This window comes from Berghia stephanieae, chromosome 6 (genome assembly GCF_034508935.2).
Source record: "Berghia stephanieae isolate SIO BIC M18660-M18661 chromosome 6, UCSD_Bste_1.3, whole genome shotgun sequence".
Lineage (NCBI taxonomy): Eukaryota > Metazoa > Mollusca > Gastropoda > Nudibranchia > Aeolidiidae > Berghia > Berghia stephanieae.
Window position 1 is genome coordinate 13,874,803 of NC_088365.1, and position 18,043 is coordinate 13,892,845.

At 39.5% G+C, this 18,043-nt stretch overlaps 2 protein-coding genes across 3 annotated transcripts; one reads left to right on the forward strand and one right to left on the reverse strand.

Moving 5' to 3' along the window:
- Positions 1–3,125: 3,125 nt before the first annotated feature.
- On the forward strand, positions 3,126–7,842 carry LOC144975625 (uncharacterized). 2 transcript variants are annotated; one of them, XM_078919790.1, is made up of 5 exons: positions 3,126–3,192; positions 4,362–4,503; positions 6,038–6,169; positions 7,034–7,174; positions 7,690–7,842. In XM_078919790.1, the coding sequence occupies exons 2-5, from the start codon at positions 4,401–4,403 to the stop codon at positions 7,698–7,700; spliced, it is 387 nt and encodes a 128-aa protein (XP_078775916.1). In that variant the 5' UTR covers positions 3,126–3,192; positions 4,362–4,400; the 3' UTR covers positions 7,701–7,842. The 2 variants fall into 2 exon arrangements, with proteins under 2 accessions (XP_078775916.1, XP_078775917.1); XM_078919791.1 differs by having other exon boundaries at positions 3,150–3,250.
- Positions 7,843–9,004: 1,162 nt separating this feature from the next.
- LOC144975626 (transforming growth factor-beta-induced protein ig-h3-like) lies at positions 9,005–17,051 on the reverse strand. Its single transcript, XM_078919792.1, has 7 exons — positions 16,951–17,051; positions 15,213–15,386; positions 14,369–14,586; positions 12,872–13,061; positions 11,636–11,734; positions 10,427–10,537; positions 9,005–9,160 (listed from the first exon to the last, which is right to left on the reverse strand). The coding sequence occupies exons 2-7, from the start codon at positions 15,376–15,378 to the stop codon at positions 9,024–9,026; spliced, it is 921 nt and encodes a 306-aa protein (XP_078775918.1). The 5' UTR covers positions 15,379–15,386; positions 16,951–17,051; the 3' UTR covers positions 9,005–9,023.
- Positions 17,052–18,043: the final 992 nt, after the last annotated feature.

An 18,043-nucleotide genomic window follows, 5' to 3' on the forward strand; every position in this document is an offset into this window, starting at 1 on the left:
GGTAGTAGTAGTAATAATGGTAGTAGTAATAGTAATAGTAGTAGTAGTAGTAGTAGTAGTAGTAGTAGTAGTAGTAGTAGTAGTAGTAGTAGTAGTAATGGCAATAGTAATAGTAGTAGTAGTAGTGGTAGTAGTAGTAATAATGGTAGTAGTAATAGTAGTAGACGTCATTGGCCTCAAACCAACCAAGGGATGGACACGAATACAGTATGGAACGCCACAGCCTATAATGATCTTACCGCCCACTGTTCGTCCTGGGTACAAATAAATGACAATAATTTATCCACGCTGTGATTGTAGACCTTAATGGGTTAATGAGTAAAGTGAGTAATTATGTATAGCTCACTAGGAAATGCACGTGTGTGTGTGTGTGTGTGTGTGTGTGTACGTGTGCGTGAAATAATGACTCCCCCCCCCCCCCCCCCGACTAAAACGGTCTTGTGATTGTTTTATTTCATAAATCATTCGCCATTAGTTCAAAGTCAACAGTCACACTTAACAGGTAAGACAAGACTTCGCGAAGTCCCAGGTTTGATAGTTTGTCTTTTTTTTTTTTTTTTGGCCAAGATGAGGGTCATTTAAATCGATCGATATTTGAAGGACGACTTTTCTGGCCAAATTATAATTATGGGTTTTTCCAGAGTACGACAGAATGTAGTCTTTTAGAACGAACATTTCATATTCCTGGTCGTCTTTGATGAAAAACCACTTTAAGCACCTGATGTGTCCAAATATCATGTGATTTTGAAGTACGAGTGCGGTGAAATTTATATATTCCACCTTTTTTGGAAAGGGGGGAGGGGGGTCCCGATAGCTCAGTTGGTAGAGCACTTGTTTCACACACAAGGAGACCGAGATCGATCCCGGGTGAAGGCGAGCCTCTTTTAACCTCTTCCCCCCCCCCCGGCCCCCCTCCCACCATGTCCACTCAGCAGTCATTGGGTAGTTGGGTCTCTTAGATCTGGCGGAGTGTACCTTGCAAAAGACTAGCGTCCTATCCAATTGGTGGCGAGCAATTTCTATTGCCCGTTTCACGCTAAAAACAAAACAAAAACAAAAAAACAAAACGGGGGTAAACTCCAGCTCGATCCACTGGCTTAATGTCTTTGATTTGAAGACCCACTGATTTGAATGTCAAGGTCACGATGAAGCCGACCAATGGCAAAGCTTGGTGAGATTAATAGGTCAAAGTTGTTGTAACAAGAGCATCGAATAATGAGGACCTCTGATTGTTATTATAATTAATACTGGCCATAGCTATTATCCACCTCAATTTTTACTAGCGCCTGTAGTCAAACGTGCAGATAGATAGATAGACGGACAGACAGATAGACAAACGGGCACCATGACTAATGGGAGGTAACTCCCACCTAGTACTGGAGACAATTTCCATGATGGCTGCATTTAATGACTCTTATTACTCCCGATCTACTTATTAACCTTCAAAGGCGTTGCTCTATTCAGATAAAAAACAAAACAAACAACAACAAAAACGAGCAAACATAAAATAAATAGATAAATGAAATTGAGCATTTATGTGGAGCAAAGATCAGCTTAACGTCCTCAAAGCGCTTTAGAAAGAGTCCCTGGTCAGCAGCAACGCTGTACGGGGAGACATGATGGCTGTTAGGGCGATATTTTAATTACACACACACACACACACACACACACACACATATGTATATATATATATATATATATATATATATATATATATATATATATATATATATAAAGATACAACGGTGTGATTGGTCAGGTACTCATTTTACTCCTGGGTAAGGTGAGAGAATGTGAGTAAATAGCCTTTTCCAAGGACTCAACTATATGCCGCTGAGAGTGGGACTCGAACCCTAGAACTTCCGGTCCGGAAGTGCGTCATATCACAAGTCCACATAGTCACCTAACACAAAACCAAATCGTTTTCAACATACAAATAAAAATAATAAATAAGATAAATAAAATTTCCTTTATTCGTCCCATAGGGGAAATTTGTCTCTAGGGTCTATTCCAAGGGAAGACTGAAATAACCCAGGCGTCAACAGCAGTGCAGCGCCGCAAATTGAGCTAGGGCGTGGTGACTTGCTCAAGCCCACACAGCTCAGCTGCCGGTGATCGAACCTGGTACCTTCCGGGTACGAAGCATAGACCGTACCGCTGAGCCACACTGACCCCCCCCCCCCCCGCCCCTTCCCCCGGCTACATCTAACAGCAATGCCTCAGGGTTTTCAATAGATCTTGTAATGTGTAATGCATCGCTTATTACGGCTTCTCTTTTGGTGAAATTATAATGTCTGTGTGAGTACTGAATAATGAAAGTAGAATCGGGAAAGATTGTGCGGCTATGTGGTCTAGAGGTATGACACTCGCTTTCGGATCGGAAGGTCCTGGGTTCGAGCCTCGCGCTCGGCGCATAGTTGAGTCCTTGGAAAAAAGGCTCTTCACTCTCATTCTCTCACCGTACTCAGGTGTAAAATGAGTATCTGGCGTTAAGAGCGTTGTCTTTGTCTGAAAAATTGTAATATCGCCTAACAGGCGTCATGTTAAATGTTGCGGTTGACCAGGGACCCCTTGTTAAGCGCTTTGAGCACGTTTAGTGGATATTGCGCTATATAAAAGCTCTATTTAAAAAAAATAAAGATCATGGGGATAGAGGACATCAGGACTGGACTGAACTGCCAGCAGTAACGTTTCGGCATGTATATGGCGCAATATCCACTAAATGTGCTCAAAGCACTTTATAAAGGGTCCCTGGTCACCAACAACACTCAACACGTAGGACGAAACATGACGCTTGTTAGGCGATATTATATTTTTTTCGGACAGAGACAAAGCTGTTAACGACCAGGTACTCATTTTACACCTGAGTACGATGAGAGAATGTGAGTAAGGAGCCTTTTCCAAGGACTCAACTATGAGTCAAGTGAGGCTCGAACCCAGGACCTTCCGATCCGAAAGCGGGTGTCATACCACAAGACCACATAGTCATTGTTATGTTCGGATATCAGACATAGTACCAAAAGCATGTGACATCTAGTTGTCGACATAAGCGGTCCCTACTGTACCTAACCCCACCCTCTATGACAATGAAACTGACATATAAAAGTAACGGTTTTGAGAGAATACTCACACATTAAGAGTACCGCTAACTTCGTTACATCGATTTGTTATTGTTTATAACCGTCTCTTGCTGTAAGTAACCAACTCCTATTTGAATAAAATATTCATTTATTCCTGTGTCAAGGTTACGGTAAGAATGACTTATTTTATCATTCATCATATCGTATTGCATGCAGGGCAGCCGACGTATATATATATATATATATATATATATATATATTATATATATATATATATATGTGTGTGTGTGTGTGTGTGTGTGTGTGTGTGTATATATATATATATATATATATATATATATATATATACAGGTCTGACATCCGAATGCATTTATGGGCCTAGATTAACATTGTTGGAATAATGGACAATATAATTGTGCGTCATTTTCTAGAGACATTTCGATTATAACAATGAGCCCTATACTAAATTGGGTTATCAGACCTGCGAATAAGTGTACGTGGAGGGCACCGAATTGAGAATCACAAAGGGATTATTATCTAAGATTCTCAAGCTAGGGGGTTGGGGTTGGGAGAGGTGGGGAGGGGGTGGAGGGGGGGGGGGTGCAATGTTCAAGTGTAACTCATATCCCAAGTCTTTTTGGTATTTGAAAGTTGACAACCTTGTTACTTAACCATACTGCCATTCTCTAGACAAAAACAAACCCATATTTCAAAATAACGATAGATATTGAACTGTAAGCTTCAATTTATTAGACGAAGACAGATACAGTGTACGTTTCGGGTTTCCCATTTATCGACAAAACAGGATTAATGAAACAGGACAGACACCTTAACGACGCCATTATCACAATCACAGGATTTCATTCGTCTGTAGTGTTTCATTCATTGTTTTGTTGATAAAGGGGAAACCCGAAACGTCACTCGGGCCTTTGTTATTGCTTTTTGCCATCCGCGTTTATGAGTAACTCTCACTAAACTGTATTAACCATACTATAAACGTTTAAGGTTACACATAGTGTTGTGTGTTGGTCAGTTATACTTCCGGATGGCAATGTTGTGAACTTCTTAGCCAAGCGTATACTATCTATGGAAGTATAACGGACCAACACACAAAACTCTGTGTAACCTTGATCTTTATAATAAGTTTAATCCAGTTTAGTGAGAAATACTCATAAACGCGGATGGCAAAAAAAAACAAAAAACAATAACAAAGACCTGAGTGACGTCTACTTCGATCTAGCTATATTCAATTGTGTACAAATAAACTTTAATTTTGACCAGGTGTGTTGACAGTTATCTCGAACTCGAAACAAACTCATCATGAAGACTTCACAGATCCTCGTGTGTTTTGGTTTAATGGTGGCCACAGTTCTCTGCGCCGAGGAAAAGACACCCCTTGCCTTAGAAAGTCCCGTCTCAGCAGGTAAGCCTTTAACTCTCTCCTTACCAGCCATTTTTAGAATTTCACCCAAAACTTCACACCCATCCAACACAAAAATAGACTTCTTTTACTCAAACAAAAAAGTAACAAGTGCATTCTATACAGATTGATGTTCAGCTAAATGAGCTCTACAACACAGTATTTAGTATTTATAGCTGTAATCAAAGCATTTCTTTAAATTTTGTGATGTACAAGAGACATTAGAATGAGAAAATTGTCGGTTACATCGTCACGAACGTGACGATTTTCCTATGGGTGGTAAGGAGAGGGTTAAGCAGTCAATGAACACATTAGATAAAGAACTGAACAAGTGTGTATGCAATGTGCCAGACAAAGCAAGAAATAATAATATAGGAAAAAAATCCCAATCATTTGACCTTTCTTTCTTGTTTCCCGTAATTTACTAATCACATCTGGTGTATTGTCGGTTGTCGCAAATGTAGGTAGGTGTCTTGATGCTTTACACTTCATGATGTATTTGAGTCAGTGACATCAATAGTCGACTCTGATTAGAATGCTATAGTAGTGAATGAGAGCGATCTTTATTCATGTTTTCGTTCAACCAGGTCATCAGTCACATGATTTGTTGCTCTCCAACAATTGGATATTTCTTAACAAATGTAAACACGCTGCTTTGTTTACAAATGTTATAAACATACCCACGTGTCAAGCTGAACCGAATAATGACCAATCGTGATGTTAGATATTTAAAAATCTGTGAACACTTTTCACTATGTAGGTTCTTTGAGCACATTTTGCAATGCGACCAATGACCTCGAGCACATGGAAAGGTAATATAGATCATGCCCATTGTCGCCAATGTAGGTAGGCGTCTTGATGTTTTACACTTCGGGATGTATTTGAGTTTGAGTCAATGACATCTAGAGTAGACTCTGATTTGACTGCTATAGTAGTGAATTAGTAAAATGATTACCTGGCCGTTAACAGTGTTGAGTTTGTAGGAAAAAATGTAATATCGCCTAACAGGCGCCATGTCTAGTTCTACATGTTGCGTGTTGCTGTTGGTCAGGGACCCTTTGTGAAGCGCTTTGAGCACGTTTAGTGGATATTCACTCACACTCACCCAATCCCATGACCGGATGGTCGTCGGGGGAACTTGCGTGAAGCAGAAGTTACAGTCTTCCTCCATGCCTGCCTGTTGCTAGCCCTATGTAGCAGCTCCGGAACCGACATCTCTGTCTATTCTTTTATATTGTCCAGCCACATCTTCCTTTGGCACCCTCTTCTGCGCTGGCCTTCGACTGTGCCCTGTAGGACTGTCCTGCTCAGGCTATCATGTCGAGTATGGTGTCCAAACCAAGACAGTTTTCTGCGCTTCACAGTCACTAGAAGAGGTTCTTGTAAGCCTGCCCGAGCTTCTATTTCTTCCAGGACGTCTTCATAGTGGATATTGCGCTATATAAAAGCTCAACTTTTTATTTTCACACAAATATTTTGTCGCCCAAATTAGTATGAGACACTACAACGCTTAAACTTTACCTATTTTATTTCATAGTCAACTCCCCAGATAGCACGTGTAAAAACGGAGACAAAGTCTACAACGAAGGGGACGTGTATCGTGTGTTTGATTTCACGTCTTGTGTCCTCAATGTGTGTCAGGATGGACACGGTGTGGAGATCAGGGGTGGTAAGATGTGGCATTATACGTCATCATCATCATCATTATCATCATCATCATCATCATCATCATCATCATCATCATCATAGTTGTCGCCATTATATTCATCATCATCATCATCATCATTATCATCATCATCATCATCATCATCATCATCATCATCATCAACATCATCATCATCAACATCTAAATCAATGCGATGTGATTCTATCATTCGTTTATTTTTAACCTGACACAGAAACTTGGCTTTTGACGTCATTTTTTGTTCTGTGTCAGGCTATAAGTTAACGGTGGCTACGGTCAGACCACAGTCAGACCCAGCAACACCACACCATTCACCAGTTTAACATACTCTGAGCAAACACGTCTTTAAAATATTTGGCCAGAAAACCCGTCCTCCAAATATTGATGGATTTAAATGACCTTCATCTTGGCAAAAACTCTCAAACCTGAGATTCCTTGAAGACCTCTCGAAGTCCCAGGTTTGAGAGTTTTTGCCAAGATGAGGGCCATTTAAATCGATCAATATTTGCAGAATAAGTTTTCTGGCCAAATTTTTAAATACGTGCCTTTCCAGAATCATTATTCTGCCGTTTTCTGGAAAAACCCATATTTAAAATTTAGGCCATAAAACTCATCCTTCAAATATCAATGATATAAATGATCCTCATCTTACCAAAAACTCTCAAACCTGGGACTTCACGAAATACCAGGTCTGAGAGTTCTTGTCAAGATGAGGGTCATTTAAATCGATCGATATTTGAAGGACAAGTTTTCTGGCCAAAATTTTAAATATGGGGTTTTCCAAGAGTATGACAGATTATCCCTTCCCTCTGCAACTTCTAACAACCGGCCATATTATACACACCACAGATTGTGTAGACAGCTACGGGCGGTGCCACCGCCACAACACCGTTTGGCACCAGGGATGTACAGCTTACATCTGCAAAGTCCACACAGTGGCAAACAAACATGGCGGCAAAACCACCAAATACGAACCCGTCAAATATTCAAGTAAGGTTTATTAAAAATACTTTCTTTTTTCTTTCTTTTTTCTTTCCTTTCGGAAGGAGTTGGGTAGAGAAGTGTGCATGTGTGAGAGGGGGAGAGGGAGAGAGAGAGAGAGAGAGAGAGAGAGAGAGAGAGAGAGAGAGAGGAGAGAGAGAGAGGGGGAGAGAGAGAGGGAGAGAGAGAGAGAGAGAGAGGGGGAGGGAGAGAGAGAGAGAGAGAGAGAGCGAGGAAGAGAAGGGGAGAGAGAGATAGAGAGAGAGGGGGAGGGAGAGAAGGGGAGGGAGAGATAGAGAGAGAGAGAAAGAGAAGGATATATAATAAGTGCTATTTATTATCATTATTATTATCATTGTTATTATTATTATTATTATTATTATTATTTATTATTATTATTTATTATTATTATTATTAGTATAGTATTATTATTATTATTATTATTATTATTATTATTATTATTTTTATATATTATTATTATTATTATTATTATCATTCGTTAATCATTACATGTCTGACTTCAGAGATTTGTTAAGTCCAGCCATCCCCAAAGGCCCGTGGTCACCTGACAGGTTCAGCAGTCCAAGAGTTTGTGTGTTCTGATAGTCTACTGGATTGTCTTTGCTTTTCACTGCAGACTACAAATAAATAATAAACGAAATATTCCATACACACAATCGCTTTCTTTGCGTCTCTTGTTATCTTATTTTTTTTTTTTTTTCATTTTTCTTGACTTCCAATTTTGTTTATCTGATCATTAACTTATGTTTAAACTTAAACTTGAGAATTTAGATAGCGCAATATCCACTTAACGTGCTCGAAGCGCTATACAATGGGTCCCTAGCCAACAGCGACACTTAACATGTAGAACGAGACATGACGCCTGTTAGGCGATACTATATTTTTTTCCGACATAGACAACGTCGTTATCGTCGGCCAGGTACTCAATTTACACCTGAGTGCGGCGAGAGAATGTGAGTAAAGAGCCTTTTCCAAGGACTCAACTATGCGCCGAGCGAGGCTCGAACTAGGACCTTCAGAAACGAAAGCGAGTGTCATATCACTAGATCCATAGGTGTGAAATGAGTACCTGGCCATCAACAGTGTTGTCTATGTCGACAAAAATATGATATCGCCTTTCGGGCGTCATGCCTCGTTCTACATGTTACTCGTTGCTGTTGGTCAGGGACCTCGTGTGAAGCGCTTTGAGCACGTTTAGTGGATATTGCGCTATATAAAAGCTCAAGTTTGAAAGCTCAACATTATTTTTAAAAATAGCAAATTGGAAAATCAGATTTTTTTTAAATCAAAATATGATGAAGATAAAATAGTTTATTATTGTACAATGTTTCACCCCTCTCATTAGAAAACCCTACCATTTCTTAGTAAATACGTAATCGTTAAATAATGCTTTGAACGCGATGAATAAAAATTTTATTCAACGATTGCAGAATATTTTCGCACATTTTATTGGTTTGAAATTAGTTGCAAAAGACAGCTGATTGGTAATTAATTATAAATAACCTTTTGGTGCGCATGAATACAAATCCAACGTTTTTAGTTTTGGGTCAAATTGTCATTCAAGCAGAAGGAGAAAGATACAAATTATGGTGAATAGAAGTACTAATTCCAGACATTTGGGCACGAAATATCGAATATATTTTACATGGGGGGGGGGGGGGGGGGTGAGGGGGTTGGAATTAACGTGTTCGTTCACTTCTTTGAATTTATTAAACTCGTTATATTTTTATTGCGCCCAATAACACATACTCGCAAGCTTGTTGTGTTATTGGGCACGATACAAATAACTTAATAAATAAATAAATAAATACAAAGGCATGAAAGACTCGTAATTTATTTAACCAAGTATAGGAATAAGCACATCAAATTGTCTTGGTTTTGGCGGGAATAGAATCTTGTCGATGACGTGAATCACGCCATTGGATGTGCTGATGTCTGCTGTCGTCACTGTGGCGCCATTTACAGTTACAACTCCTGTGGACAATATAAAAAGGAGACATTTTTGATATTCCAAAATATTGTCCATCCATACCGGCATATGACATCATTTGGGATTTTTTGTATTTTCATGTAATTGTCTTTCTTGAAAGAAGACTGTTTCCTAAAATAAGTATTTGAATGGACGAATGATAACACTAAAACTTAAACAAAACTTGAGCTTTTATATAGAGCAAAATCCACCCATTTCCGTTAAACTCAAACCGTTACAGAAACGCAGACGGACAAACCAAATCCTTTTTTTAGCTTGGGCGACCGAAGAGTTTCTGGAATGACAGAATTTATGAAGGACAACAGACAAAGCCGAAAGGACTCTGCTGACCCGATGACGTCTTCGCCAAACAAGCAGCTTCGAATTAATCAAAGAAGTTGATATACAGAGAAGTGGTAAGACATGGAATGAGATACAAAAAAAGTTAGCTCAGGATAGAGAAGGATGGAAACTGTTTGTCTGTGGCCTATACCCTGACCCAGGGTGAAAAAGGCAATGATGATGATGATGAATATCCACTAAATTGCTCAAAGCGCTTTACAAAGGCCCGAGTGACGTCGTCTTCTTTCTATCCATACGTCTCGCTCACCACCAAGACAAAATACCGTATGGTGGTGTGTTATGTATGGAGGAGATGTGTTGTCCTATGTATGGAGGAGGTTTGTTATGTAAGGAGGAGTTGTGTTATGTGTGGAGGATGTGTGTTATGTAAGGAGGAGGTGTGTTATGTATTTAGGAGGTGTGTCATGTATGGATGAGGTGTGTTATGTATGGAGGAGGTGTGTAATGTATGGAGGAGGTGTGTTATGTATGGAGGAGGTGTGTTATATATGGATGAGGTGTGTAATGTATGGAGGACGTGTGTAATGTATGGAGGAGGTTTGTTATATATGGATGAGGTGTGTAATGTATGGAGGAGGTGTGTTATGTATGGAGGAGGTGTGTTATGTATGGAGGAGGTGTGTTATATATGGAGGAGGTGTGTTATGTATGGAGGTGGTGTGTTATGTATGGAGGAGGTGTGTTATTTATGGGAGAGGTGTGTAATGTATGGAGGAGGTGTGTTATGTATGGAGGAGGTGTGTTATGTATGGGAGAGGTGTGTAATGTATGGAAAATGTGTGTTATGTATGGAGGACGTGTGTTATGTATGTAGTATGTGTGTTATGTATGAAGGAGGTGTGTTATGTATGGAGGAGGTGTGTTATGTATGGAAGAGGCGTGTTATTTTTATCAATAAAGCGTGTTACCAGATTTGACAATGATGTGTAGTTTTTGTCCCTCCAGGGTGGTCACCATTTGATCTGAGTCCAGTCCGGCACTGTAGACGGTCCCCTTAACCACGTGATATGTCACCACCTCTGGAAATATATAATAATTATAACGATGACGATGATGATTATTATGATGATGGTCATTATATTATAAGTTCAGGGAAAACAATAACTGTAATCAGAAGGTCTGAAGTACTATCCCTAATCGAGGCAGACTGAATTTTAGGGATTAGGAGTGTTTTTCATGAATATTTCTATCTGCCTTTGTCTGGCAAAGTTTTATTCTCACCTTCCAGATTTTGGTCTCTTCACTAGCCTTCGATACCCCCACCCCCTCCCCCACCCTTTCACCGACCTCCCCCCCCCCCCCCCCCCCCCCCCCCCCCATAAAAAAAAATTCCTTTTATAATAATAATAATAATAATAATAATAATAATAATAATAATAATAATAATAATAATAATAATAATAATAATAATAATAATAATAATAATAATAATAATATAATAAAATAATAAAATAAGCATATTTATATATCGCCTTTCGTCGAAACCTCAAAGCGCTTAAAAAAAAAAATTCAACCAAAATATCAAAACAATTAAGAGCATAAAAGGGCATCAATACATCACCAATATAAATGTTACATACAATACATTTAAAATTCAATTAAGTAAATATTTCCTGAAAAGATGTGTTTTCATGGCTTTTTTGAAAATGTCTAATGAGCTCGAAAATCTCACAGATTGAGGGAGACCATTCCAAATCGTGGGTCCGAATTTCATAAGAGACCTGTCGCCAAAATAATTAAGTTTAGTTTTAGGAGATGCTAACAATTTTAAATCGTGGGATCTAAGATTTCTCAGAGGTACGTATGGTTGGAGTAAGTGTTGAATGTAGAGGGGGACAGAAGACTCAAATACACCAAAGCAGACAATGGCTAATACCAAGGGATTATTCATCCCATAGGTAAATTTGTTACTAGGGTCTATTCCAAAGGAAGTCTGAATAACCCAGGCTTCAGCCGCAGTGCAGGCCGCAAATTCAGCTAGGGCGAGGTGACTTACTCAAGGCCACACAGCATAGCGGTAGGTGATCGAACTCGTTACCTTTTGGGTACGAAGCAAAGACCGTACCGCTGCGCCACATTGACCCCCAGCCACGTTGACCCATATGATTTCAACTCACCAGTAAGTTCCGTGATGTTCATCAGTAGGTTATTGTATTCCTGTCCCGGGATTTTCTCAATGGCTTCGTTGGTTGGGGCAAATACTGTCAAGGATTGCTCTGTGTGAAAGATGAGATGGAATGAACTGAGGGTGTAATGTTTAAAACTAGACGGCTATGTGGTCTAGTGGCATGACACTTGCTTTCGGAACGGAAGGTCCTGGGTTCGAGCCTTGCTCGGCGCATAGTTGAGTCCTTGGAAATGACCTTTATTCACACTCTCTCATCGTACTCAGGTGTAAATTGAGTATCTGCCGTCAACAGCGTTGTCTCTGTGGGGAAAATTGTAATATCGCCTAACAGGCGTCATGTCCCGTTCTTCATGTTACGTGTTACTGTTGGCCAGGGACCCCTTGTAAAGCGCTTTGAACACATTTAGTGGATAATGCTCTACATAAAACCTCTAGTTTTAATTTTATTTTTTTAACAATCGTGACGTCACTTCCCCCGTAATGACGCATGGTAACTTAGTAACAGGTTCTAAACTATCGGATCAATGGCGGACGCACTTATGAAATACTTCTCCGACGAGCATAAAAGTGTGTCCAGAGGAGAAAAACATTAAAAATCTGATCATGTTTTGACTTTTTATACATTCTGAGAACATGACATGTGAAAAGTTCTAGCTAGCATGAAGAATAAAAAGTACCGAATTTCTTTGTTTAGATAGAACCAAGCTGCTGGTTGCTAGGCGGACTTGACTTCAGACTAATGATGATGATGATGATGATGATGATGATGATGATGATGATGATGATGATGATGATGATGACGACAACGACGATTACACTGATGATGAAAATTATTATGCCATATTAATAATAATAATAATAATCATAATAATAATAATAATAATAATAATAATAATAATAATAATAATAATAATAATAAAAATAATAAATAATAATAATAATAATAATAATAATAATAATAATAATAATAATAATAATAATAATAAAGTGTTCTTTTATAGCGCTAAACGCCGAAGCTTCAGAGCGCTTTACAATAATATACTTATCAAACCATAAACACACTCGTACCGAGCCAGGCAGACACACACAACAGTCACACACACACACACACACTAACCATGCAAGTTTTACAAAATGCAATTGAAATTCAACAAAATGGAATTAAAAAAAAAAATAAAACGTATAATTTACTCATCAATAAGAAAATGCCTAGGATATAAATTACCAGATAAGTTTGCAATCAGCTTTGCCTGGTATGCCAGATATCCCAGATTGTTCAAATCCTTGTCAAACGTCAGGAATAACGGTGTATTCAGGGTGGGGAGTGGGTAGATCACCCTGTCGATCACGTGAACTACTCCATTTGATGCCTTCAGATCCGCCTTAGAGACGGGACTGCCCTCCGCAGTCACCACCTGATAAAAATATTTAGAACACAAGAAAGTAAAAGTCAAGCTTTCATCTTCACACAGAAACAAGAAAAAAGACCCAACGAAAACGCATTCCCGCGAGTCATCATAAGATGCCATCGCCTAGGCATGCCATGAAGGAATATAGCTGGGTGGGGATCCCGACCTCCCATAGTGGGCAGGGGGATACTTGCTGTGTCTTCTATCCCCCTTTATCTGTTTTCCAATTGCTTTCCGTCTTTGTCTTGGAATGAGATTGATTGGTTTTCTCCTGACCTTGGTCGGAGTCCTTGGCTGAGAGGGAAACATTCGAATGTATAGTCATAGTTTTGGGAGATGATATTTTTTCCTTGTAAATCATCTCTCTGTTAGGCATTGTATTATGTTTAGTTTACATATTATATTATATGATTTGTGAACATGTGGGTGTGTTCCTCTTAGTTGGGACCTGTGATTGTGTCTAGACGAGACTTTTAGGTGATCTCAAACTAAGTACGTTGACGGTGTGCTCTTGGAATCTACATCTGTTCCCTATTTAAACCAGTTCCCCTTTGTCTCACCTTTTCTTTTGTGCTTTAATTGTAATTCTAGAACTTTTTACTATCCCATTCTCTTCTGTTTTACTGGCGCTGATATGACCTTAATGTGTTGCAAGCGCGTAAAACCCTTAAAAACAAAACAAGGAATATAGATTATTCCACCTCTCTCATTGGAAAACCCTATCATTTCTTAGTAAATGCGTCATCGTTGGAATGCTTTGAACGTGTTGAATAAAAATCTATTCAACGATTGCAGAATATTTTCACACATTTTATTGGTGTGAAATTAGGTGTAAAAGACAGCTGATTGGTAATTATAAATAATCTTTTGGTGCGCATGAATACAAATCCAACGTTTTTAGTTTTGGGTCAAACTCTGTCATTCAAGCAGAAGGAGAAAGATACAAATGATGTTGAATAGAATTACTAATACCATACCATTTGGTTACAAAATATCTAATAATATTAATCGTAGAGGTGGTATAAACGTAATCTTTCATTTCTTTGTATTTTTTAAAAATTGTTATATTCTTATCGTGCCCAATAATACATACTCGTAAGATAAGTGTAACTCCTTCAACAGGAATCACCCATGTTGTCACAGTGAGACAACGTCGCCTAGGCATTATATGAAGGAATATAGACAACCCATCAGACAAACGTCTGGTGTCAACAGGAATACCCCATATTGTCACGGTTTCATACATACTTTTTCAGTTTTTTATCTTACAACAGTGCCTGCTCCCTAATTTGTCAGTTTGAGACCATAATCACCTGCCCGTTCTTGTAGATGTTTGTTCGAAGTTGTAGGTTTCCGCTAAGCGTGGGTAGGAGCTCGTCGTTCTTCAGACTGGCGGCCATCTTGGATTGACCGACCACGTGGAATTTCAGGACGTTTTGAAGCAGTGTGGCATTGTGGGATAGCTCTTCCATGACGTCATCTGGTATTGCGTCAATGGCCGCGTCGGATGGGGCGAAAAGTGTGACGTCATCTGTTGGGAAAAGAATATAATACTCACTTTTATTATAATTTATATTTATGGCACAGCTTGGCTCAGCCGTACGGTCTTTGCTTCGTACCTGGCAGGTACCAAGTTCGACTACCCGCCGCGTTATGTAGCCTTGAGCAAATCACCTAGCCTTAACTCACTTTGCGGCTCTGCACTGCGGCTGATGCCTGGATTATTCCAGTCTTGCATTGGAATAGACCCTAAAGAAAATTCCCCCTTAGGGATGAATAAAAGGAATCTATCTATTTTTATTATTTATTTATTTCACTTGGGGAATTGGGGGGGGGGGGGGGGGGTTACCCCCTTCCTGTGATGTTTTCATATCGGATTATTGCATTCTTGAGCTATGGAATTCTGGACTTGTATCAGTCGCTGAAACATGCAAGCTTGTGGGTGTGCAGAGAGGACCCAATGGTTAAACTATTGAATATAGCTTACGACTCAAAGAGGGAGAGAGGGAGAGAGAGAGAGAGAGAGAGAGAGAGAGAGAGAGAGAGAGAGGGAGGGAGGGAGTAATTGTGTGCACAGTGTAAAATCCCACCGACTACAGTACAGGGACCAGTCCAGCACTCTATGCAAATAAATTTCCCATTACATGATATACTTACTGGCCATATCTAGCGCATTCTTCAACCCTGCCTTCGTTACCAACGCCATCAGTTTCATACAGCCATTCTTGCCAGCCACCTCCAGGACTTTAGGTGTTCCCTCCACCATGGCGACCATCGCCGACAACGCAAGCACAGGCAGTAACATGGTAAGTTGTGTACACATGGTTTATTCTAAGGATCAAAATAATCAAATATTTGGACATTTTAAACAATTGATCTAAAATCAATTTAGCAAATATTCTTTTTGAAAAATTACTAGAAAGTTTAGGGGCGCAAGCGGGGATCCCGATAGCTCAGTAGGTAGAGCACTCGCTTCACAAGTAAAATGCATCAAAGTCAATCAGCGAAGTCAAGATGTTCTGACCCATGTCCACCCAGCAGTAATTGGGTAGCTGGGTCTGTTAGATCTGACGGCAAGTACTCTGCGATAGACTAACGTCCTATTCAAAGGGTAGCAAGCAATCGTTTTTTTTCATTTCACGCTATGGAAACCGGGATAAACAGTTGGAGGAGGGGGAGGAGGAGGAGGAGAAAAAGGTAGAGGATGAGGAGGAGGAGAAGGAGGAGGAGGAAGAGGAAGAGGAGGAGGAGGAGGAGGAGGAGGATGAGGAGTAGAAGAAGGTAAAGGGTGAGGAGGGGGAGTAGGGAGAGAAGGAGATAGAGAGGAGGATATAAATAAGGGAAGTGGAAGTGGAGAAAGGAAAAAGTTTTGGCAGACCGTACAAATACACCTCAAGTGATCAGAAATTCTTGACATGACTCTAGCCATTCACATGGCATCTCGGAAGTCTCGATAGCACAGTTGGTAAAGCACTCGCTTCACGCGAAGAGGAGACTCACTTTGCTGTGCGCTTGGCTACGAAACTCACAACATTGCCATCCGAAAATATAACGGATCAACACACAAACCTATGTGTAACCTTTAAACGTTTAGAGATAGTTGAAAAATGACGTCACTCAGGTCTTTGTTATTGTTTTTTGCCATTCCACGTTTATGAGTAATACTCACTGAACTGTATTAATCTGACTATAAACGTTCATGGATACACACAGTTTTGTGTGTTGGTCCGTTCTACTTCCGTATGGCAATGTTATGAGCTTCTATTCTCTGATTAATACAGTTTAGTGAGAATTACTCATAAAATGGCTGGCTATGAACAGCAATAAATACCCGAGTGACGTCAACTTCATTATATCTATAGCCATTGTTAACTTACAGCCTGACACAAGGCTCACGAAAACCCATATTTTGACGTCATTTTTAAGGTTTGGGCAGCATTTAGTGAGTTGTGGTTAATAGTGGTCAAGGAAACAAGTAATTCCATTGGTTGAACTATTGAATACAACTCAAGATTTGTTTTCTTTTATTGCCAAAACGTGTCTTTTGACGTCATTTTTTGGTCAGTGTCAGGCGATACGTTTACGATTAGACCGTAGCCATCGTAAAGTTATGGCCTGACACTGACCAAAAAATGACGTCAAAATGCCAGTCTTTTGCCACAAAAGAAAACAAATCGTGAGTTGTATTCAATAGTTCAACCAATGAAATAACTTGTTTCCATGAGCACTACTAACGACAACTCACTAGGCGGTGCAAAAACCAAATTATGACGTCAAACTGCCAGTCCTTTTGGATTTCTGTATCAGGCTATAACAAAACGATGGCTACGGTGTCAGGCAAAAAGTTAATGATGGCCACGACCCTGGTAGTATGATATTTGTGAACGTTGCTCACCTGATAATAAGACTATGAAAAATAATCCTTAATAACTTGGAGCAAATCTAAGGTGTCGTGTTTCCCTATTCTATGAAAACTTGATCTAATCCTGTGTCCACTGTAGTCGAATGTGTAGATAGGTATGTGTAGAACCTTATTTTATAATATTGTTGTGTGCTTCGAATGTCTTAATTTGTCAGCGTGTTTATGTGTGTTAATAGAATATGTGTATTGTAAATGTGTCAGTAATATAAATTAAGGAGAGAGAGAGAGAGAGAGAGAGAGAGAGAGAGAGAGAGAGATAACCAATCGTGTTCTCAGCTATGGCATGACGAAACCACCTTCTATAAATGATATAACGTTAGATCGGGCGGTTGACTTTTCATAATTCCGTATCACTAACTTGACTAAGTTTTTTGACTAAGATTTTGCTTTTCGTCACCAAGGTTAACAGCATTCCAAGATTTGGCTTTGTCAACCAGTAAAATGCCGTAGTCTGGAAAGACATGTTTTGAAAAAAGTTGGCCAGAAATCTCGTCCTTCAAATATTGATCGATTTAAATGACCCCCCATCTTATCAAAAACCGTAGCCTTCGTAAAGTTATAGCCTGACACTAACCAAAAAATGACGTCAAAATGCCAGTCTTTGGCCACAAAAGAAAACAAATCGTGAGTTGTATTCAATAGTTCAACCAATGGACCACTTGTTTCCATGAGCACTACTAACGACAACTCACTTGGCGGTGCAAAAACCAAATAATGACGTCAAACTGCCAGTCTTTTTGGGTTTCAGTGTCAGGCTATAACATAACGATGGCCACGTTAAAAACTCTCAAACCTGGGACCTCTTGGGGTCTTCATGGAACTCCTAGATTAGAGATTACATCAATTGAATACAACTCACGATATGTTTTATTTTACGGTCATAGACTTGTGGTTTGACGTAATTATTTTGGTCAGAGTCAGGTCGTAGCCATCGTTAATTTACAGCCTGACACTGAACAAAAAATGACGTTAAAAGACAAGTCTTTTGCCACAAAAGAAAACAAATCGTGAGTTGTATTCAATAGTTCAACCAATGAAATAACTTGTTTCCATGAGCTCTACTAAC